At 48.2% G+C, this 24,800-nt stretch overlaps 1 protein-coding gene across 4 annotated transcripts in view; it reads right to left on the bottom strand.

Annotated features, from left to right (window-relative positions):
* Positions 1–24,800, bottom strand: part of CHRD (chordin) — a 124,421-nt gene that overhangs the window by 80,034 nt on the left and 19,587 nt on the right. For 2 of the 4 annotated variants that reach the window (XM_085848759.1, XM_085848758.1), the window contains exons 2-3: positions 14,913–15,086; positions 14,463–14,566 (exon numbers count right to left, since the gene is read on the bottom strand). In XM_085848759.1, the coding sequence (XP_085704885.1) occupies positions 14,463–14,566; positions 14,913–15,086 (278 nt within the window). Of the gene's footprint in view, positions 1–14,462; positions 14,567–14,912; positions 15,087–22,589; positions 22,737–24,800 lie in introns of those variants that run through there. The other 2 variants (XM_085848761.1, XM_085848760.1) reach the window with 2 other exon arrangements.

Genomic DNA, 24,800 nt, shown 5'->3' on the forward strand with positions numbered 1-24,800 from the left:
AGAGAAAACACAATGCAGAGCTATCCGACTACTGAGCACACGGGAACACTTATACAATTTTACTTCACAGACGGCGCCGACAACACGTATACCCAAAGCAAAAGAAAAGAACCACCCTCCAGGATGAGGCGGGCCTGGGGCCAAGACCGTGTCGGGCCTACCGTCTGATGATGAGACGCAAAGTGGCGGTGGCGCCTCAACTCCGCGGGCCTCGTGGACAGTGTCTGGTAGGGGGTGGGAAAGGGGCCCCCTTGTCGCACTATCTCAGCGCGGGGGGGAAACAGGAGGGGGGTTGTTGATGCTCGGGGGATGGCGGATATCACCCTGTCTCGGGTCCCGCGACGAGCGTCTCCTCCTCGACCTCGGTCGCGTTGCTGGCCTCTCCTTCTGCAGCTCCCGGCACCGACGCGAGCACCCCCTCGTCCGCCTTCGCCGCCGCCACCTCTCCACAGCTCCGTCTAATCGCCCTCTCCGTCTCCTCTCTTGGCTCGTCCCAACTCTTCACTCTTGACTTCTCCCCTCCGAACTCACAACTGCCAACTGAACTCCTTGACTGACGAACGCAGCCGTTTATATAAGCCCCGTGGCTTCGCTCCTTCACCTTTGACCCTCTGCCTCCGACCCTTCACCTCTCTAACTGGCTGCCCATTGGACCGAGGAAAAGTGGGCGTGAATGCTTTTTGATCCATGAATTTGCATATAGCGTCCTCACTCCAACGCCCTGGAGGCGGGGCCAAATCGCCCCAGCTCGCCGATAGGACGGAACAGAAGTGGGCGTGAGTCGTTTTTGATCCGTTTTTCTCGGAAAGTCTGTGATGTTTCTGAAAACGCTGTTTGGTGCGCGCCCTACACGAGTCCAGTATCGGTGCCCACAAGTGGCGTGGGAATGACGGTGATGCGATGGTGGCGAGTTGTGACGGTAAAGGTCGTGGCTGTTGTTGTGAAGCGGCGTTGTGGTTGTTGTTGTGAAGCGGCGTTGTGGTTGGTGGTTGTTGTGAAGCGGCGTTGTGGTTGGTGGTTGTTGTTGTGAAGCGGCGTTGTGGTTGGTGGTTGTTGTTGTGAAGCGGCGTTGTGGTTGGTGGTTGTTGTTGTGATGGCTGTTGAGACGTGGTTGGTGGTGGTAGTAATGGCGGCTGGTCCAAAATAAAGATAGTAAAAGAAAAACGGCTATCCTGAAGAGTCGCAGCCTGACTGAATGACATTTATTCCCTCGAAACAACGGGTTTGGGCCTAACTACACATATACTTACAGAGATATCTCACCTCAGGGACCTGAATGGTGGTTTGTGAATTTCGTCAACCACAACACTACCCCCTCCCCTTTTTACAGACTCGTCCCGAGTCGTCAAATTTTCGTGTGTCATCATGTGTAGTTTTCCCCTAGTACATTTTACCTACGGATCCCTGAGTGCGACATTCATGGTATTCGTGTCCCCAAAATAAATAACCTGAGGGCTGAGTAACTACCTAAACAAACTCACTCACACGGACGACTTAAATAAAATTGCCGGCGCTAAGACAAACATGCCGGGGGCGCACTCATATTTACAGTACATCTTACCTTAACTTACAAATTTTACACTAAACCATGGCCCAGGATCACTGAACTCTGCAAAAAGAAAACAGTTAGCAGGGAGCCAGGCTGCTCGCATGCAGTCTCTGACTCAAACAATGCAGGTGACAGGGAACGTGGCCGGCTGCTCACTCGCAGTCCAAGGCCTTCCCTTTTGAACTGAACGCAGTGAACCACAACGGTGCATGGGCTGCACAAACGCAGTCTCCGTGCCAGCTCAAGTGGCACACGCAATGAACACAACGAATGGATGGATGGACACAAATCCGGTGCACGGGCCGCCACTGCAGGCCCGTGTTGTAGCTGCCAACAGGGCAGTTCTTGCAGCTTGCAAACTGTTGCCTTGATCCTGACGCACATGGCAATGAACAGGGGGGGGGGGGCAAAGCAAAAATTGAACGGGGCTGGTGAACAGGGGCAGTGGGCATGGCATGGCAAAGGCAGCAGGCAAACACAGCCCGCAGAAGAAGGCCGCTGCAGGCAAACACAGCCGGCAGATGAACTGGCCGGCACAGGCCTTGAAGAAAAACAGCTGCAGACGATCCGGCCGGCACAGGCCTTGCAGCACAGCAGCTGCAGACGATCCAGCCGGCACAGGCCTTGCAGCAAAACAACAACTGCCGATGAAGTGGGCCGGCCTTTGCCTTGCAGCAACGCAGCCAGCAGATGAAGCTGGCCAGCCTTTGCCGTTCAGTGGAGGTTGGTGGAGGGAGTGCAGTGGTGCTGGCCACTCGGAAGGCGGGCTCGGACCTACCCTACGGTCTCCCTCCCAACCTATCGCCTTTGCCTGTCACTGTCTATACCCACTCCCTTAATTTGTCAAACCCCAATTTAGCCCCAACTTATTTTTTTATTTTTACTTCCCCACTATAAATCGTCCCCTAACCCCCTTTATCGTCTTTGTTCGGCTAACCTATCCTGTCACCCTTCTCCCAACCCCTACGTTCCCTTTCCCGGAGAGCCAAGGAGAGCTAGCGTCCTGTGTCGAGACCCAATGAAGCCTCAGGATGGCCTCCCCCAGACTTCAGCGATCTATAACCAAAGTGGGTCCAGCGGCCCCTAGCAGAAACGAGGGATGGATGGTGCGGAGGGGTACACTTACTAATCTACCCTATCCATTTAACTGTTAAACTACCCCGGGGCTTTCAACAAGCGCCTCTCGCTTAAACTATTGGTTCTAACAACCCAGATTCCCGTCACCTGTGTTTGTGTCCTCACAATTTCGGGCCTCGCCCCCAATTTTCTCTCCGTGCCCTCACACGGTCTCATGGCTGGGACACGTGGCTCCCTTTGGCAGGCACGACCCTCTGCCGAATCTCCCGCTATGGCACCCCGGGCACTACACTGCCTCCGAGCCTACCAGCTCCCTAACACCGGGAGTGCCCCCATGGCACCTCCCTGAAACGCACACGTGGCAGGCTGGCTTCCCAGGCCCCTTTCCGAGGGTCACCCGTGCCCACAACACTGCCCACGCGGCTAATGGCGCCCGGGCCCCCGCACCAAGCAGGCGCACCCGTGCCCAGTACGCTATCCCGGCCCCCATGGGCCCTTGGCCTACCACGGCCGATAGCCTGGTGCCCAGGGTACCCACTCAGCGATACTCGCACCGCAGCCACGCTCCCAGCCCGTCAACAGGGCTCCTGCACCCCTCCAAACGGGTTTCGAGCCTACACTCCCACCAACAACAAAACAACCTCCATTTTTCAATTTGACTAACCCCCTAACTCAGTCTACACTGACCCCGGGGTCCCTTGGGCGGGAGTCACTCCTCCCCCCAATCACTCATCGCACCATGCATTCCCCCATTCGCTCCACTCACACAGACCCGCTGGCCTCACTCACTCACCAAGCACATGCTTCCAATTCACTCACCAACAACTCTTCAACACACACCACTGAACTCTGCCATCCTTCGAACTACCTCCCCTAACTAACTCGTGCTCCCACGTCGTCCCTTAAACTATAGCACGTTCCTTTTAACCTACGTAGCTAAGCTACGTCCCCACTACACATCCAAAGTCTGTCACTGTCTCCAAAATCAAAAAATCATTTTATTTCCCAACCTAAATCTGGCTACAATCCCTCTAACTAATCCATTCCACGGACTCCATGAGGACTTACCCCTGCCCCATGAAGTCGGTCTAACTAAGCTAACCCTTCCCCCTAACTAGTTTCCATCCTGTGCCCAGGGTAAGGGGGTCTTCCACCCCTTGCCCAGGAATCCTGTGCACCCGAAAGTGAGGCTTGCTTTTTCTTTTTTTTTACATGCGCATCACCAGCGCGGCAACTCACAGCTCGCGCACTTTGCACCTGCCCGTGACGTCATGCAGCTGCACGTGTACCTCGTCCCTCCTTGGACGGTACCATCCGGCAGGGATACCCCTCCTGCCGGATTCCAACCCCACGTGCAGCCATGACGTCACCGTGCGCATAAAAAAAAAAAACACAAGCCCCACGTCTCGAGGGGTTCCCCACGCGAACACATGTGCTTTGCCCGTTGGAGCTTAACACACACGATCGCGTGGAGAACCCGTCCGGTCCAAATCCATAATCCTGCCTAAACTTTGTCCGTCCGTGGGATCGGCAAATCCACCGCTGGCGTTCCCGGACTGGGACTTCACTCTCGCAAGCGAGCACGTGGGGGACTCGTGCGTTGCACAGCACGGACCTCGTGCTCACTGCTGGGTGAACCCGGCACGGTCCCCGAAACAACTACAGCTGCTAGTCGGCTTTCTTTCTTCACATGTCGCCGTCGTCGCCTCCATTCCACCCACGCACACCTGCGTGTTACGACGCTCACACTCCACACCATTAAACTCACACCGGGAGAAGCGGCTGCATGTTCACACATGCCGACCGACATCTCCCTTACATACCGCTCTCTCACACACACGGTCTCCCTTGCACTCGGCCGTTCACTCACGCATGCCATCTCCCTCGCACACGTGGCTCCACTCACACACGCGGGGGCACTCACCCGCGGTGCCTCATCCACACACCGTCCCTCACTCACACACGCGGGGGCACTCACCCGCGGTGCCTCACTCACACACACGGCGACACTCACACACGGTGCCTCATCCACACACGGCATGCTGGGAAGCACGTACTCCGGCACAATCGCCACCACACCACTCACACACGGGGTCGCTTCCACACACGGGGACGCACTCACACCTTGCACCACACACACAGGGACAACTACACTGGGGATTCGTGTCCCCACAAGGGTCTCCGGGGCCTCTATACCCCCCCAAGCTCTCCGTGCACCCGTCCACAGCACTCGTCCCCTCAACCTCGCAAAGCACGACCGGACCCACCTGGTCGTGACTCGCCTCAAGGGGGCATACTCCCTCCCCTCGTTCCTGGAGGAGGCTATCCCGCTGCTCGCACCGGGTCCCTGCACGGTCCGCCAGCTCACCCCCATTATCCTCCACTACCTCCGTGTGTGTGTGCGTCACTTACCCCGTCTTCATCATGTCGTCTTCCCTCTATCGTTCCCATGTCCCGTGTCTCTGCAAACTCAGTCACCTCTTCACCCTTTACCTCCCTTGTCTCAAGTATTATTTCCGTCTCCCGAATTATTTTTTCACCCGCCTCCACCGCGGGCCCGACAGCCGTTGCACCCCCTTTCAGCTCGTTCGCTCCCACACGTGGCGTCGCCATTTTGAGCTCCCTGGTCACTGCCTTCATGCCCGCCTGCAGGCTTCGGCCCATGTTCTGCGTCTCACCCCGCAGCTTTTTCATTCCTTGCGCATTTGTTTCCATACTAGTTTTCATGCGTTTTATTGCGTTTGTGAATGTATCTATCTTTTCGTTCATTTCTTTCATTTCGTTTTTCATTTCCGCATTCATTTTTGCCAGCATGGTGAATAGCTGGGCCATGTCGGGTGCGCTTGGGTGAGCCGTTTCGGCCAGGATCGGGGGGTTTTGGTGGAGAGGGGGAGGGGAGGTGTCATACACCGCGGCCGCTGCCGCACCTTTTTCGGGCTCTGGGCTCAGTTGGGGGAGTTCATGTTCCTGCACAATCAACATTTCCTGCACGGGGATTTCATCCTGAGCCATGGATTCTACACATTACTACACATATACATTTCTAATACCCCCGGCTCCCGCTCGCCTTGAGACGCCATCTTATTTCTCGTGAAGGGTTAATTTAGCTCGCTCGTAATTTGGAGGGAATCGGGGGTCGCTCCTCTCACCCCTGGACCGATTCCCGTGAATTTAATTGGAGACAGGAGAGCCCGTTTTCCCGTTCTCCGATACCAGTGCCGCGAGATGGGCGATGAGTTTATATCGCACGACCTGACACCAGTGTTGCGGATTCGCGCCCGCCGGCGTGCGGACGGCCACGTAACTCGAATCGCGGCACGTCGCCCACCGGACGGACAATCCAGTCGTGACCCTCTCGGACTAACGCCGGGAACTAGTCACGGGTGGACCTTTCGGTCTCACCACGATCGTGCCAATCGGCCCCCGTGTGGGATAGGGTTGCTCGCCAAATTCGACCTACCTAAGTACCCACACGGAGGGTAGACCGGGCGATCGCACCTCGCCGCAGGTCGACTTCGGACACGGGCCACTTTAAGCGACCCGTTCCGTACTATCGGGATAACCGAGCGGTGTTATTTGTCGGCCTCGACGGTTCGATTAATTATCGGGCGTTTTAGCCCACGACCAACCCTTTACGTGAAGCAAGATGGAGATTCAATGAAAGAAAAGACGAAGCGAAGCGGGAAAAACAGTTCAACGTAACTCACATTTATTTCGCGATGAACGGGAAGCACACATATACAATTACACCAAAAGCACATGTAAAAGGAGAAGAAACACAATATTACACAAAAAGCAAATATAAAAGAGAAAACACAATGCAGAGCTATCCGACTACCGAGCACACGGGAACACATACAATTTTACTTCACAGACGGCGCCGACAACACGTATACCCAAAGCAAAAGAAAAGAACCACCCTCCAGGATGAGGCGGGCCTACCGTCTGATGATGAGACGCAAAGTGGCGGTGGCGCCTCAACTCCGTGGGCCTCGCGGACAGTGTCTGGTAGGGGGTGGGAAAGGGGCCCCCTTGTCGCACTATCTCAGCGCGGGGGGGAAACAGGAGGGGGGTTGTTGATGCTCGGGGGATGGCGGATATCACCCTGTCTCGGGTCCCGCGACGAGCGTCTCCTCCTTGACCTCGGTCGCGTTGCTGGCCTCTCCCTCTGCAGCTCCCGGCACCGACGCGAGCACCCCCTCGTCCGCCTTCGCCGCCGCCACCTCTCCACAGCTCCGTCTAATCGCCCTCTCCGTCTCCTCTCTTGGCTCGTCCCAACTCTTCACTCTTGACTTCTCCCCTCTGAACTCACAACTGCCAACTGAACTCCTTGACTGACGAACGCAGCCGTTTATATAAGCCCCGTGGCTTCGCTCCTTCACCTTTGACCCTCTGCCTCCGACCCTTCACCTCTCTAACTGGCTCCCCATTGGACCGAGGAAAAGTGGGCGTGAATGCTTTTTGATCCATGAATTTGCATATAGCGTCCTCACTCCAACGCCCTGGAGGCGGGGCCAAATCGCCCCAGCTCGCCGATAGGACGGAACAGAAGTGGGCGTGAGTCGTTTTTGATCCGTTTTTCTCGGAAAGTCTGTGATGTTTCTGAACACGCTGTTCGGTGCGCGCCCTACACGAGTCCAGTATCGGTGCCCACAAGTGGCGTGGGAATGACGGTGATGCGATGGTGGCGAGTTGTGACGGTAAAGGTCGTGGCTGTTGTTGTGAAGCGGCGTTGTGGTTGGTGGTTGTTGTTGTGAAGCGGCGTTGTGGTTGGTGGTTGTTGTTGTGAAGCGGCGTTGTGGTTGGTGGTTGTTGTTGTGAAGCGGCGTTGTGGTTGGTGGTTGTTGTTGTGATGGCTGTTGAGACGTGGTTAGTGGTGGTAGTAATGGCGGCTGGTCCAAAATAAAGATAGTAAAAGAAAAACGGCTATCCTGAAGAGTCGCAGCCCGACTGAATGACATTTATTCCCTCGAAACAACGGGTTTGGGCCTAACTACACATATACTTACAGAGATATCTCACCGAAGGGACCTGAATGGTGTTTTGTGAATTTCGTCAACCACAACAATATGTATATATATATATATATATATATATATATATATATATATATATATATATATATATATATATATATATATATACTGGCAGGGTCTCCGAGCAGCCATCAAACTTACAGACTGGTCTCCTATCACTACTTTCTCAAACATCAACTCATCCTGGGAATTCTTTCAAAGAAACTTGCTCTCCCTCATGCACAGATTTATCCCCTCTCGTGTTCAGTTGTCTTACCCTTCCTCCCGCCCTTGGTTTACTGAAGCTTGTGGCGAGGCAGTTGTCCTGAAACAACTTGCCTTTGCCTCATGGAAAGCAAACCCAACTGAGGGCAATCTCAGTTCTTTCCACAAAGCTCGGAACAAGTGTGTAGCTACCCTCAGGAGAGCCAGAAAACAACATCTTTCTCATCTCAAGTCTGAACTCTCATACCTCTCTCCCTCCTCAAAATCCTGGTGGCGTTTAATCAAATCTGTTTCTGGTGTATGTTCCCCCTCCATCCCCTCCCTTACCTCAAATGGCCGCACTGCTGATTCCACACGTGATAAAGCTGAATGTCTAAACTCGGTGTTTGCAGCTAAATCTTGTGTCCCAAACCCATCACTATCTCTACCCACTTTACCCAGTCGCACCCAACTGTCCCTGGACTCTGTATCCTTTTCTCCTGACAAGGTGGAGAGCTTGCTTTCAAACCTCGAGTCAGATTCTGCAACCGGTCCAGACGGCATCAGCCCACGTGTCCTCAAAGCCTGCTCTTCTGCTCTTGCTCACCCTCTCTCTGTTCTATTCACCCTCTCATTTTCCCAAGGTCATCTGCCATCTGCTTGGAAATCTGCTAACATCACTGCCCTGCATAAAAAGGTGCAAAAACAGATCCCTGTAACTACAGACCAATCAGCCTTCTCCCAATCATCAGCAAGGTTATGGAATCCATCATCGCTTCAGACATGAAATCCTTCCTCTTCTCCAATGGCTTGATTTCCAATCATCAATTTGGTTTCAGACCAGGTCACTCTACCCTAGATATGCTGCTACTGCTCTCCCATCAATGGATGGAGGTCCTCAATGCCAGACAGGAAATCCGAGCCGTATCCCTGGACATATCACGTGCTTTTGACACAGTCTGGCACCCTGCCCTACTCACCAAACTCTCTGCCCATGGTATTCAAGGCCATCTCCACTCATGGCTCGCAGACTTCCTCTCCTGTCGCAGTCAACGTGTGGCCCTAAATGGAGTTCTTTCATCCCCTCTTCCTGTGCAGGCTGGAGTTCCTCAAGGTAGCGTTCTGGGCCCTGTTCTTTTTCTGGTTTTCATCAATGATCTCTCGGACTCTCTGGAAAATCCTCTATTTCTCTTTGCCGATGACTCAACCCTCTGCCGTACCATCTGTCATCCCTCAGACCGGCAAGCAGCAGCTTCTTCGCTCACTGCAGATCTGGATAAAATCACAAACTGGTCCATCACGTGGAACATGTCTTTCAATCCAGACAAATCTCACACTCTCACTATGTCTCTTCGAAAGGACCGTTTACAAAACCCCCCCATCCACTTTCTCAACAATCCTCTGGAAGAAGTCTTTTCTTTCAAGCTTCTGGGTCTCACTATCTGCCATGACCTTTCCTGGGAAAGTCACATTTCCAACCTTGCCTCAAAAGCCAGTCGCCGACTGAGGAATCCTCCGTCGTGCAAAGTCCTTCCTCGGCCCTCTTGAGCTCCTGACCACTTACAAAGCTTTTGTCCGTAGCCTGATGGAGTACTGCTCTCCCCTCTGGGCTGGTGCTCCTGCCTCCCACCTTTCTCGACTTCACGCTGTCGAAACCAGGGCTTTTAAGATCATTGGCATCTCCCGCAATGAAGCTGAGTCTTTGGGCCTCTCACTCAATCACCGCAGGTTGGTCGGTGGTCTTTCTGTCTTCTACCGACTCCTCTCCAGCCTTGCCCCCCTGCTCTCTCTGCGATTTGTCCCAACCACATTTCCACAGGGCGCTCAAGGTCCGCCAACAACCCCCTTCTGGTAAAACTACCAAAATCACGAATCACTGCTCATCTTCACTCTTTCATTCCTCTTTTTCCCGCCTTTGGAATAAACTTCCTCACTCTATTCTTTCCCATTCTTCCCTTCAGGCTTTCAAAACAGCTGTTCACCACCACCTCTTATCTTCCCCCATCCAAATCCTCGATCTTTTCTACCCCGATAATCCACCCAAGCCCACTTCCTTCAATTCTCCTGCTTTCCTTCCTGAAAGTCCCTTTAATGTCCATCTTCCCCTCGCCATGTTCCCCGTCCCATCCCCATCCCTCTCCCTTCCACAGTTCACCTGTGTCTGTTCCCCTAATGTTTTGTCCCTTCCACTCCGCCCCTCTTGTCTCATGCCTCCTTGCTGTGAGTTGTGTGTTAGCTCTCATACGAGCCTCGACCAAGGTATACAAAAAAAAAAAAAAAAAAAATATATATATATATATATATATATATATATATATATATATATATATATATATATATATATATATATATATGTATATATATATGTATTTTCCCACTTATGCAAACCATTCAACCAGAAAGCCTGTGACTTGATCGGCGGGTAAATTGAAACATGTGGAGTGTGATGAGCACTCCCCAAATCTCCAATGGACAAAATCCTACATTGGACATCCTAATCCTTGTGGATTATGTGGTTTTACCGCGTGAGGCATAATCCGCGGTAATGCTCACCATAACAGTCAGGAGGTGCGTCTGATGTTTAAACAACAAATGTGTTCATCATTAGTTAGATATTGTTATGTTTGGAGGGGGGGGGGTAGATGGAGGAACTTCAGAGAAAGGTAGGATTGTGTAGTGTAGCAGGGGACATCTCAATGTAATTTAAGTAGGGAAAACTGTCAGCTTGATATTGTTAAATGTCACCACATGGGGGGTGTTGCTGTGTTAGTTAATAATTAAGGCTAATTTCTCTCTGTATGTGATGGCCCCCTGTGACCATTTCCTACGTTTTTGCATTTACAAAGCCGGCTATAAAAAGGAACGGTGCTTTAGTAACAATAACCGTCAGGGCATGCCCCGAGGCTTGGGATTGGTTGGTGTGATGTGAGAAGGTGCAAGATAGACAAGAGGGCATGATCAAAGAGCATAGAGTTGGTGTGAGCAACGCGGTTGAGACAGAGGGTCTCATTTTTCCTTGCTCTCCTCGACACGGTCAAGAGGGCACGATTGAGTTGAGGAGATAGTTGGGTGAGGTACGTGATCGAGATGGTGGGTCTCGCTAGCTGGTTTCTCCTTGACACAACAAAATAGCAGCGCGATTCTCATTGCTTATGCTAGCGTGAATTTGGCCGCATGCTGGAGCAAGATGTTAGCCATTAGTGTGTGTGTGTGTGTGTGTGTGTGTGTGTGTGTGTGTGTGTGTGTGTGTGTGTGTGTGTGTGTGTGTGTGTGTGTGTGTGTGTGTGTGTGTGTGTGTGTGTGTGTGTGTGTGTGTGTGTGAGACACAGAGACACAGAGACGCAGACTCATCAACGCATCTCTCAGTCATAACTCAGCGTTATCCCATTGTGTGTTCCATGAGGAAGGTGGGCCATCGTTGTTCACCTCCAAGGTGAACCTGATGAGGGCAAAGAAGCCCGAATCCAGGACGGCATGCTATTGAAGTCATGGGGACTCACTCCCGTGGAGTGGTCCAATTGTATGACCATGCATTCTGGCCCTTCGGGGTTAAGATGTGGGTATTTGATTCACCATGTGTTGCAGCCTTTGTGCTGAGGGGCATGTGTTTGCTGATCGGACAACCTTGTTGGACTGTGAACTTTGGCCATGGGGTCAAGGTGCACGTCCCAAGCTGTTTAAGTGTTTTGATATTTTTTACTCATTTTTAGATATTCTTTCTTTCAGGTTGATCAAACCAGAGGAAACACTAACGAGTCAGGGGAGTCCTGCGGGAGGAAGGATCCTGTTAAACAGATGATGTCCAAATTATCGGCAGCAGCTTTCACTGAGAGATCTGTCAGGTTCAAACGGGTGCCTCGAATGTTTGAGGATCACACAATTGGAGTAGCGGCAAAGTAAGGAGGTGTGGGGCTGGGGTGAAGTTGGGTGGGTGTGCGGTGGGGTGGGGGGATCTAGAGGGGGTTGGTATGGAAAAAAAACTGAGAGGGGGATGGGTGGGGGTGAAATGTGAAGGGGAGGGGCTGTAGAAGCCAAGAAGGGGCAGGACAAGGGGGGAGCTGGGAGGGGGTGGGAGAAGGAGGAAACAGATGTAAGGGGGAGGAGAGCTACTGACATAGAGCGGTTTGACACCATGAATGGACATGATGGGGAATTTATTGTTGTGTGCACAAGATCTGTTCAACGGACTCCTCAGGATTCCCAAACTGGATATATGGTGACAGACTTCATCGGTGGGGTAGTAATAATGTTTTCCTTGGAAGGCACAGAGGAAAATGGAGTTTAAGGTACAAAAGGAGGCTGGATGAAATAAGCATTTAGGAGTGAAAAGGTTTTGGGAAATAAGCAACCCAGAAGAATGAATGGGTTATTCCTGACAAGAGTAGTAAGGAAGGTAAAGTATTTTAAAACATATTTTTGAGATGTCCATAAGAGCTTTTAAAGGAAGAATTGTTTTATTCAGTGAATATTGAGTGTGCGGAGAAATATAATCCATCATCATTGTATTGGTAGACATCCCATAAACCCTTCTTACACTTTAATCCAATTATTCTTTTGTATGCAGCACATGGTTGCAGGTCGCATCTTTTCCAGAGGGCATCGCCGTGCTGCTGATGCAGTGCCCACTGCAGGTCAGCGCAGGAATTTGAAATTTGGTTCCAGCGATATAGTTACTTACTCTTCCTAAAGAACACCGTGCTATCTTTAACATCCACCAACTAAAGTCGGCTGATGGGACGCCAAGTGTATCGTCCATCCAAGGAGCAGCACACACTATGATGAAACACCCTGATTGCGAAACACCAGGATGACAGTTTATAGCTGGCATTACATTCAAACACAGGCTAGACAGCTCAGAGCAAGTGTGGGCACACCTAGAAGCTATCCTACCAGCCAATTTGATCAAAGTGTGTATGCAACAGTGAAATAAAACACAAAGCACATGTCATCAGCAGATTTCAAACAAAAAGATTAAAAAAACTTATAATAAGAGGAGTTCCCTTACCAAGGACTTCGATGCAGGAGGAGACCATTCGCCCCATCAAAGCCTGTAATAGTATTGCCAACTTTTGGTTGGTTGTTTGTGCTCTACCCTTTCTAAATACTGAGAATTAAAGCAAGGAAGCAGTGTTGTGGGGCCGGGCGTCGGCCGCGAGCACGACCGCTAGATGGAGCAGTGGAGTTGGCTCGACTGATCGCCCGGAATTCAGATCGTACCTTTTCGGAAAACTCCGGAAAAGTACGGGTCCCTTATTGGACCGAAGTTCGCCAATAGACAGACCACGTGGGGTAAGGTCGATTGCCAATTTCAATTTACCTAAATACACACGTGGTCCAAACTACCGGGGAAATTCACCCTCGACGATGCTCGTGCGGAACGAGCCGCTTAGCGTACTCGTTCCATGTGCGATCCGAGTGGTTTGATCACCGAGATCCGTCGGTCCCAAATATCCCGTTACAACGGCAACGGCCTGGCTAATTTTCCAACACGCAGCATGCGAAGCCAATGAAGGAATAGACACGAACAAGCTGAAACATTTCACAAATGGGGATGTTTATTTACGATGGGGGTATGAGGGAAGCACATAAGGACAGGGTTAAACCGAATATTAATAAATGGAGGTATGCAAGGTATGTACAACAAGAGCACTTATACAGTTCACTACTTAACAGATGGGCCCACGGACACACACACGCACACACACCCAAATAATCGGACCGAAGTGGTCTTTATTCGGACTTCCAGCCCGGAGGACAGTCGGGCTGAGGACCAGGGTCTGTCTTGGACCTGTCCACCTTGTGTGGTCTTCGAGCTGACTCAGTCCAGGTACCAGCGGGAGGCGAGCCAAATCCAGGCACTGGCAAGCGACCCTTGCGGTTCTTGCGGGGGATGGTGTCTCTCAAGTGCTCGATCGTGCGGCGGAGGAGGAGGAGGAAGAAGATGACGATGACGACGACCAAGACCAGACCAGACAGACCGACTAGACCACCTGTCACATTTATTTATACTCGCTCCCCGTCGGGGCGGGGGGCACGCGTCTCACCCCTCCGCGCACCTCATTCGCCGGGGAACTCCGTTGTCTCTCCGTCATTGGTCGGGGGGCGTCGGGCGCCTTGATTCCCTGCCGTGTCCCCGATCTGCCGAGGATTCACGAGAGAGACGTCAGGCCTTCGTGAACTCCGCCCACGTTCGTGCTGACACGCACGTGAGCGATGGCGTCGGTGGGAAGAAGCGAGATGAAGGTGAAACAATGCTGGCGTTGTTGTAGTTGTTGTTGGTGGTGTAATAAACGAAAAGAAAACCTGACTATTAAAATAACTCCACAGCGCAGGAACATTTAATTACCCCTTAGACTCGGGTCGGGACCCTAACTGGCAACATGTACTTACCGATATAACTGATCTATAGGACCTGTATGTTGTGTGCTCATGGCTTCCAGATTTGCAACAGCAGCACATACCATTTTTAAGTTTATAGTACGACTCAGCCAGGGTTCAAACCACTGACCTCCCACACTCAGAATGGACCCTCGAACCATTACACCATCAAGTCTGGTTGTATTTCTCTGAGTACTTATAAAGTATATCTGAGGGATAGCATGGGCAGACGATCTCACCGGCTCACAGAAGCAGTTTACACAGGGCATAACACCAAAGGGGTCTCCCAGGTCTGGGTTCCATGACTCCTTGAGTGCGTAGAAACGGCCACCAAATGAGCAACCTACACACACACAGAATGAAATAACCATGCATTTTAGAAAATAATGGCTGTTAATTAACATGATGTCCAAAATAATTCCATCCATATTATGGATAAATTTACAAAATCACATGACAGAATAGACCATGAGGCCTATGTACAACCTGTATCGCCCAGTGCTGTTGTGTGTGACAATTCAAAACGATCATTGCAATACATATGGATCAAAGTAACTTCACAAGGATCGAGTTGAGCAAAACTGAACGTGCTGACGAAGACATTATTCTAATCATTCATTAAATGGAACCATTGAGAGAAAACTATGGCAATGCCAAAGTGCCGAGAAGAAAGAGCGTCTCAGGCTCACCGGCTGCAGATGCTCCTCCGCGCACCACCTCATGCTCAGCACGAGCGGGAGTAATGGGCAGCTTTGGTCTTGCTCCATGACAACTCCATAATTCAGCCAAGATGATTATCGCACAACACAGACACCACCTCAATGACCACAGTGTTTTCATTTCAGGAGGTGCTTGAAATTGCTCTGAAAAGGTGAACAACAGGATTTTTAATTAGTACATTTTCTTTCAGACCAATAATATGGCTCAGTGATGTAATAGGGCATCCACTCTGAGTCTGGGAGGTCAGTGGTTAAAATCCTGGCTGAATCATACAAAAGACTTTCAAAATGATAAGTGCTGCTTCGTTGCTTAATGTTCAGCATTTAAAATGACAGAGCATGGAAAATCCCCAGAGGTTGGCATCTATGGGGACGAGGAAACTCCTTTGGAAATGCCCAGCTGAGTGCGATGAGAAATGCAGCGCCATCGTTGTGACGTCACTTGTACCCAGAGTTCCCCAAGAAGTGACGGCACCTCCCGCACGCTCAGTTGGCTTTGTTTGTCTCATCTAACAGTCCTGTGTTGCATCTTGTGTGTTCGTCTGTATGTCCATGTGTGCGAGATGTATGTGGCAGCTCCACTTCGAGCCTTAGATACTGTTTATAAAAAAGAAGAACATATCAGATCTTTTATAGCATAAGACCATGCTATTTGGCCGGGATGCTGGCCAAATGTCTAACTCTGTTGGAAAGACATCATGGGCTTAACTTAGACAAACGTGTGCAAGTAGACGTGATGAACTCGTCAAAGGATAACCTGCTTTAAGAGGCAGCGCTCCCTTCTGTCACTGTACCAAAACAACATTTTAAGTTTGATTTTATGTTGGAAACTGAAATGAAGCTGAATTATTAAGAATGAGCTGTTGGGAGTTTTTGAAAGGTGTTGTGTCTGCCATATTTGTGTTGGTGTGAGGTTGGTGGAGTCGTGCAAAAATTTAATGACTGGTGGAATATCCAAGTACACTTAGCTAAAATATATGTAAACAGGTATAGATGTTCAGGATTGTTTACAATGTTATACAAAGGATGTCAAAACTTTCACAGTGAAGAAAATGGTTAATATCCAGCATTAGTGTTTCGTAAACCTCGCAATGTTCTATCCAGCCGAGTACAAACACATTCAAAGATAATCAACATGCCATTTATGGGGTTTACTGCTGTCGTAATATATGTATCCTGTATATATACATTATATATATATATATATATATATATATATATATATATATATATATATAATATCATAAATGAAATGTCTTCACCTATTTTTTTTTACACTGAAAGCTTTGTACAAAATCCAAAACTGTGAAAATGTGTGTGGCCAAGAACCACCCCTCGACAGGTTGTCACTCCATTGCAAGATGCTGCAGATAAGTACAGAAATTTTTTAAATTGTCAGGGTACTGGAACACAAGTGCCATTTTGAAAGGCATTATGGGATGTTAAGACACCTTCCAGCAAAAGCTGGTCGGATGAATAACTGAGTAAATATCCCTCTGAAGGATGGGGTACCCACATGCAAAGCACCAGGATGAGAGTTCATAATCGGGTCAGCTCTCCAGTCTGAATTCCATTCCTATCATGTACTCTCCAGTCTGGGTTCCATTCCTGTCATGTGCTCCCCAGTCTGGGTTCCATTCCTATAATGTGCTCTCCAGTCTGGGTTCCATTCCTATCATGTGCTCTCCAGTCTGGGTTCCATTCCTATAATGTGCTCTCCAGTCTGGATTCCATTCCTATCATGTGCTCTCCAGTCTGGGTTCCAGTCCTATCATGTGCTCTCCAGTCTGGGTTCCAGTCCTATCATGTGCTCTCCAGTCTGGGTTTCATTCCCATCATGTGCTCTCCAGTGTGGATTCCATTCCCATCATGTGCTCTCCAGTCTGAATTCCATTCCTATCATGTCCTCTCCAGTCTGGGTTCCATTCCCATCATGTGCTCTCCAGTCTGGGTTCCATTCCGATCATGTGCTCTCCAGTCTGGGTTCCATTCCCATCATGTGCTCTCCAGTCTGGGTTCCATTCCCGTCATGTGCTCTCCAGTCTGGGTTCCAGTCCTATCATGTGCTCTCCAGTCTGGGTTCCAGTCCTATCATGTGCTCTCCAGTCTGGGTTCCATTCCTATCATGTGCTCTCCAGTCTGGGTTCCAGTCCTATCATGTGCTCTCCAGTCTGGGTTCCAGTCCTATCATGTGCTCTCCAGTCTGGGTTTCATTCCCATCATGTGCTCTCCAGTGTGGATTCCATTCCCATCATGTGCTCTCCAGTCTGGGTTCCATTCCCATCATGCGCTCTCCAGTCTGGGTTCCATTCCCATCATGTGCTCTCCAGTCTGGGTTCCATTCCCATCATGTGCTCTCCAGTCTGGGTTCCAGTCCTATCATGTGCTCTCCAGTCTGGGTTTCATTCCCATCATGTGCTCTCCAGTGTGGATTCCATTCCCATCATGTGCTCTCCAGTCTGAATTCCATTCCCATCATGTCCTCTCCAGTCTGGGTTCCATTCCCATCATGTGCTCTCCAGTCTGGGTTCCATTCCGATCATGTGCTCTCCAGTCTGGGTTCCATTCCCATCATGTGCTCTCCAGTCTGGGTTCCATTCCCGTCATGTGCTCTCCAGTCTGGGTTCCAGTCCTATCATGTGCTCTCCAGTCTGGGTTCCAGTCCTATCATGTGCTCTCCAGTCTGGGTTCCATTCCTATCATGTGCTCTCCAGTCTGGGTTCCAGTCCTATCATGTGCTCTCCAGTCTGGGTTTCATTCCCATCATGTGCTCTCCAGTGTGGATTCCATTCCCATCATGTGCTCTCCAGTCTGGGTTCCATTCCCATCATGCGCTCTCCAGTCTGGGTTCCATTCCCATCATGTGCTCTCCAGTCTGGGTTCCATTCCCATCATGCGCTCTCCAGTGTGGGTTCCATTCCTATCTCGAGTGTAAACCCCTATCCTGGTGCCTGCCAAACAGGATGTTGCATCAATGGGTAGAATAGAAAACTAGTATTAATCATAAACACTAGTTGTTGTTCTGCATCGGCAAGCAGGTTGAGCAATGGATGCAGTCAACCGAACGTTGATCAAGGTATGCTGACTGCCCTGGGAAACGAGGACAAGCTGATGTTTTGGGTGTTAAACCTTGCTCACTGTGGCAGTTAACATACTTCGATCAACGTTCTGCCGATTCCTTCCATCGCATCAATGAGTAGGTATGCCATCCTTCAGAACCTGTCTGCCAGCATCTGCTGGTGTATCGTAAAGGCCCCACTGTACATTTATAAACTACAACGACCACTCGGTAGAGTGCACACCTCCACCAGGCTAATTAGTTTACGTTTTGTGTCCAATCGATAGGCCGGATCTGCATTCGGACCTGAACTCAAATTAAACTAAATTCAGCTTGTTCTCGTCACCGAACCAACTCCTCCACAAAGCTTCTTCCGAATCCGTCTTCAACTTTTTGAATCCGTCCATTAAAAAAAAAATTAAAAAATTCTTCGATTTTGCAACTACCGAGCAGACAGAAAGGGGTGAGAACATCACCTCCTTCACCTTAAGCGGTGGAGGTAAATATTAGGCAAGTGTGTACTGGTACCATTGCCAAATTCTCTGTTCCTGTCATCATCATCATCTATGGAGGCGCTGCATCGGTGGCATAGCCGCACCTCCAGGAACGATGCAAATTCACAGCTATGTGCTGCATACACATGATTGAACCTATATATATATATATATATATATATATATATATATATATATATATATATATATATATATATATATATATATATATATATATATATATATATACATATATATATATATATATATATATATATATATATATATATATATATATATATATATATATATATATATATCATATTAAAAACTCAGTGGAAGAGACATTCACCTGAGACGATTAAGGCTGATCCAATGTTAGGATTGTTTTGTGACTTCATTTTGTGTTGAAAACACATCACATCTTATTCAATCTCCAATTGTCTGCTCATTTCTTGGAAAGTGAATGTTGCTTTAGGACAATCAAATGCTGATTTTTCTTTGTTTTGCATTTCCCATCATTAAGATTTGTTGTTGTGTTAATATCTTCTTCCTTAATGGACAGAATTATTCCCACGTTCTTGTGCGGTTGGCCGGGTGAAATTTTGCCCCAAGTCTTTCACGAAACAGCTGACCAGGCCTGACGCTCGAATAAGTACTGTAGTTAGGAGAGGAATTTGGGATTTGGCCATGGTTCCGGCGATAGCTTGCCTACTCTTTATGAAGGACACCGTGGGATCTTCAATGTCCACCAACTAATGCTGGAAAACGGGACGCCTGTTGAACATCAATCCGAGGGATGGCACACACACTGATGGATCACCCTGCCTGTGAAGCATTGGGATGACAGTTTAAAGCAGGGTCAGGATTCAAATCCAGGATGGACAACTTATAGGTGAGTGTGCGTTCCTCTAGGCCATACTATCAGCCCCTGTTGTGTTCATAGCAATTAAGCAAATTAGTGATTTTTGGTACATCTGAACTTCTCTCAGATTACAAGGTCTTTGTCCATAGCTCACCCTCCTGGACACTGTGGAATCTAAAGCTCTCAACATCATTGGGCACAGAGTTCGCTCTTTTCTTGGCACACGCAGGTTGGTGACCTGTTTCCTATCAGCCCTCCTCATGTCTTGATCCCTCTCCTCTTTAATCCCTTCCTCGTCTCTCCAGGTCACACATTTTTCCAACAATGCACTCCTTGTGAAACTCCAAAAATCTAGGTTCACGTCCCATATCCATTCTTTCGTTCATCTTTTCTCGCAGTTGTAGGGACAGAGAGGGGGAACCTTCTTGATTTCTCCCCCAATTACTCGACTCGATTATCCACATCCCTTTACTCCCATCTCAGTGCAAATAGCTTAAAACACTAAGCTAAACATTATCCTAGTGAAGATGATTTAAATCTCAATTTAGGAATTCTGCCATGATGACAGGTGAACTACAGTTACCTTTAAGAATGTCATGTCTGGGGTCAATTCCCAATCTAAGTGTAAATTGTCGGATTGGGGCTTTGCAGGTAGGGAATTGCATCTCACATGGATGGTAATCTGGGGTGTCCTGTGTGCTAACACTCAGTTTGCGGAGGTTAAAGATCGCAGGTATTTCGTGAAGAGCCAGATGAGTTATCGTCCGACCCTCAAGAATTTCCACATTCTCCCATCAAACGGCAAGCCTGGCCAGGTGGTTCATGAAACTCTTGAGCCGACAACTTTCTGGGAATAATTTGGGCCATTAAAGTAGTCGCAGTAGTGTTCGTTTTGGGAGACGTTGGAGGTAGAGAAGAAGAGAACAAAAAAAGCGAAATCGATTTTGTCCTGCAAAACGGGCAGCGGAGATGGAACAAAGAACAGCAAAGAGGGAGGGAATTTGAAAGGGACAGGCAGCATGATGGGGAAGATGGAGAGGAAAGGGAGGAGGTAGAGAAGAAAGTGAATGGGAAATGAACACTGTAGAAGTTTTGAAGAAAATTAATTTGGCGAGAAAGACAACAAACTAGTTTAAATTATTTCAGGAGCCACATACACACATATATATATATATATATATATATATATATATATATATATATATATATATATATATATATATATATATATATATATACATACACACATACACACACATATATATATATATATATATATATACATACACACATACACACATATATATATATATATATATATATATATATATACATACACACATACACACACACACACACACACACAATGGAATATATTGCTCATACCTTTTGGATCCCATAGACCACAACAAATATAACTACCGTGTGTAGATTTCACACCACCTTCAAAGTGTGTGTGGACTTGATAAATGGTCTTTTGATAAAAGTTCAGAATTTGAAAGATCACAAAGAAATTTCAGACATGCGGGGTAGTTTGCCATGATCTCAGCAGTTGATACAGTCAGGCACCATGAGAGAGAGAGATAGAGAGAGAGAGAGAGAGAGAGAGAGAGAGATAGAGATAGAGAGAGAGATAGAGATAGAGATAGAGATAGAGATAGAGATAGAGATAGAGATAGAGATAGAGATAGAGATAGAGATAGAGATAGATATTCTCGTTTGAAAGGACATTAGGATATAACTCTCTGATGGCGGAGCTAATTTTGATGGGAATCGAACCTCAGACGAGAGAATTTAAACATCTGGATTTCTGAGCTATCCTGCGAGTCACGATCTGCCATTATAGATCTTGTATTTATTATGTAATATGGTGGGATTTTAAACTCCCTCATACTACTTTGTACAAATCATGTAGCACTGCACACCCTCAACTCTTACCCTCTCCTGCCCCCCCCCCCACACACACACACACACACACACACACACACAACGTTTTCCCCACTACCAATGCTCCTCCTGAATCATACATATCCACTAAATGAGGAACATCTCATCACAGTAATGGATCCACATAAACTTAAACCCAACAATGTTGTTACAAGTCGTGTCATAACCTTTAAACGCTAAAACTACCTTCATCAGATGGTTCAGTGACACACTTCCCTCCAGAGTTTCAAGCAAGTGGAGCACATCCAATCCAATCCATTGGGACCATACTCTGTGCGGAGCGTTGGTGCTGCTTAAGCAGTCTCCTTGGCTATTGGGCACAATCCTGGACAGGTCGCCACTCCGACACAGGATACCAGCAAGCTGGCACTCATTTTGCCGACCTCAAAAGGATGACAGGCAGAATCAACCCCACCTGGTATTAATTCAAAGGCAGAGTTGGATTTGAACTCAGGATCCTAGTATCCCAAGCCCACCACCCTAACCATTGAACCAACACCAGGCGAATAAACGGGGCACATCATCCCCAATCCCAACACACAACCTTCTCTACCCCCATTAACCGTTACCCAACCCAACCCAACCCTCTAACTTGTTGATATCTACCATTTCCTCCCTCCTCCTCCTCCTCCTCCTCTTTTCCTGTTCATTCATTCCCTCGGTTATTTGGTCCATCTGTGACTCCACTGCCACACCATCCTCCGTTCCTTGTATCTTTTTTTTTTAACCCTCCATCACTTTGCTCCTTCCATGAGCCTCGATCTTGTATCGAAAAAAAAAGAAAAATTCAAATATTTCTGTTCATTGTGAAAATCTTTCAAAACAACGTTTCAAGTATAATTCGAGGTTAAAAGTTGCAATTCACCTTGATCCGTATCAAAACTGAAAGGCCATGACCAGCGTCTTGATGCGTAGTGTTGCCTCGTCATGAAGTCTTTGATCGTTAATATCTTCAGTTGAAAACTACCTTTCTCAATGAGTGTATCCTCCAGGGTTACCCCTGTTATTGGTCGAGGTCTGTTTCGGTTCTATAACTTGTAGATGCACACAAATTTATCTTAACGGCTGGAGAGTCTAAATTCAAACTCTTCTTCTTCATTTTTAAAATTGATTGTCTTCTGAGTTCATTGTTAAAGTGAAAATACGACACACAAGAGATGATTTCGTGGTTTTTTAAGGCAAAACGTATAATCTTACAAAACAACACAACCAAGATGACAGAGAGTTTACCAATCAAACCAAGTCCGTGTCGCGTACCCACGTCGCATGACGCCCTCACTCACCTGTGATGGCACCAACTCCAGAACTGTGTGCGAAGTCACAGCTCCGTGGTTTTCAATCGTTTCCTTTTTGCCACTCGAGCCTTTTTATACCGCCCTGGCGATTATGGAGGTCATCTACCCTGTCGAGAACAGTATCGGGAGTGGTGGAAGGAGGGGGGTGGGGGTTGGGGGTGAGGGGGGGGCAGGGAGGCGGAAATTTGTGAGCGAACAAAGGTGCACGTAAATCACAGCGAGGTTTGGTGTGGATTGGGGGCGAGGGTCGTTAATTGTGACTTGTCGCCCTGTTTGCCAGCGAGGAGACCCGTGAATGCGCGCCGCGTGTGGTTGTGGGGAGGGGTCGTGGGGGTCGGCGGCCGAAGGAAGTGATTTGTTTACAAGGTGGTGGAGACGCTCTTGGCCACCCGTGGGGCTCTGTGAGTGCTCATCGTGACGGATCAGCAATTTGAGACTCCCAAAGCACCGTGCGAGCTTCCCGGACTGAACGCAGGTACACGTACAGGTACAGATATCCGTTATCAACACGAAACCACGGAGACTTCACCCGAACTTTACAACCCGAACTGACATTCGAATGAGTAATTCGGGCAGGAATTTGTAATTTGTTCATGGTGCCGGCGATAGCTCGCCTACTCTTCGCGAAGGACATCGTGCATGGGATCTTCGCCGTCCACCAACTAATGTCGGCACTAGGTCGACGGGACACCCAGTTTAACGTCCATCCGAGGGACGACACACACATTGATGGATCACCCGACCAGTGAAACGCCAGGATGGCAGTTTGTACCTCTGCCGGGATTCCTCCATGTACCTCCAAAGCTGCCACAGGCTGAAAATGAATAAATAAATAAATAAATATAAATTTGTGAATGAATGTAAATGTATATTTTATAAACTTGGCTTCATTAATGATGCAACACATTTTTGTTTGTATATGTGGTCGAGGTTCCTGGAAGATCCAGAACACGAAACGGACGGAACAAAAGATAACCACAGAGCACAATATCTCAAAAAAATTGTTCACGGATTCGGATGAAACTTGCTGAACAGGTTGGATGGATGAAGATCCGGATCTGGATTCGAAAATTTTAAAGTGATTCTTCACCATTGAGAGATAGGGCCAAAAACGACATATATATATATATATATATATATATATATATATATATATATATATATATATATATATATATATATATATATATATATATATATATATATATATATATATATATATATATATATATATATAGTACGATATCACAAAAAGTTGCGTACGAGTTGTGACAAAACGATGTGGATGAGTTGTTGGGTGACAAGAACAAGCCGATTCGATTTTGATTCAGATCCGACCCATCAGTGGGATACAAAATGTGAACTGTTCAACCTGGTGGAGGTATGCGCTCCACCGAGTTCCGTTCTAGTTTCAAATGTTTTGTCGGGGTTGAAACACCGATTCTATCAAGGTCTGTAGAGAGGGAAGAGGCCTCTTTGTTTAAGGGATGGGAAATGTTATGGCAGCGGGTGGAGTCATCAGCAAAGAGAAAGGCATTATTTTCTGCACAATCAGAAGATCCCGGATGAAGATGATGAATAAGATTGGGTCCAAGACACTGACTTCCCAAGGGCACTCCAGCCTTGACAGGGAAAGATGAGATGATCCTGTTAAAAGCCACACGCTGACGATGAGGAGGAAGTCAGTAAGATATGAGAGAAGGTGGCATTTTGGATGCCGTAAACAGAGAGGATGGCGAGCAAGGAGGGATACCAGACTCTATCGAAAGCACGAGATAAGTCCAGAGAGACGGCCCAGATCTCATGTCTGACATTGAAGGCCTCCATCCATTTATTGGGGAGGAGAAGCAGCCTGTCCAGGGTAACATTAACTTTCTGAATCTGAACTGATGGTCTGAGATGAGGCTATTGGAGAAAAAGGAAGGTTTGATTTCAGCTGTGTTGATGTTGACATCAAACCATGATGTCGCTTATAATTGGAAGAATATAATGGGAAGAAAATAATTGGAAGAATATCTCCACTCTCGGAGCCAACGTTTGTCTCTCAACGGAATCCTTTCGTCCCCTCTCCCAGTCAAGGATGGAGTGCCCCAAGACAGTGTTCTGAGCAGAGACCTATTCGTCATCTTCATCATTGATCTCTCTGACTGTCTGGAATATCCTCTTTATCTATTTACTGATGACTCCACCTGCTGACGT

This window comes from Eptatretus burgeri, chromosome 12 (assembly GCF_056783735.1).
Source record: "Eptatretus burgeri isolate ZD-2024b chromosome 12, Ebu_testis_v1, whole genome shotgun sequence".
NCBI classification, from domain to species: domain Eukaryota; kingdom Metazoa; phylum Chordata; class Myxini; order Myxiniformes; family Myxinidae; genus Eptatretus; species Eptatretus burgeri.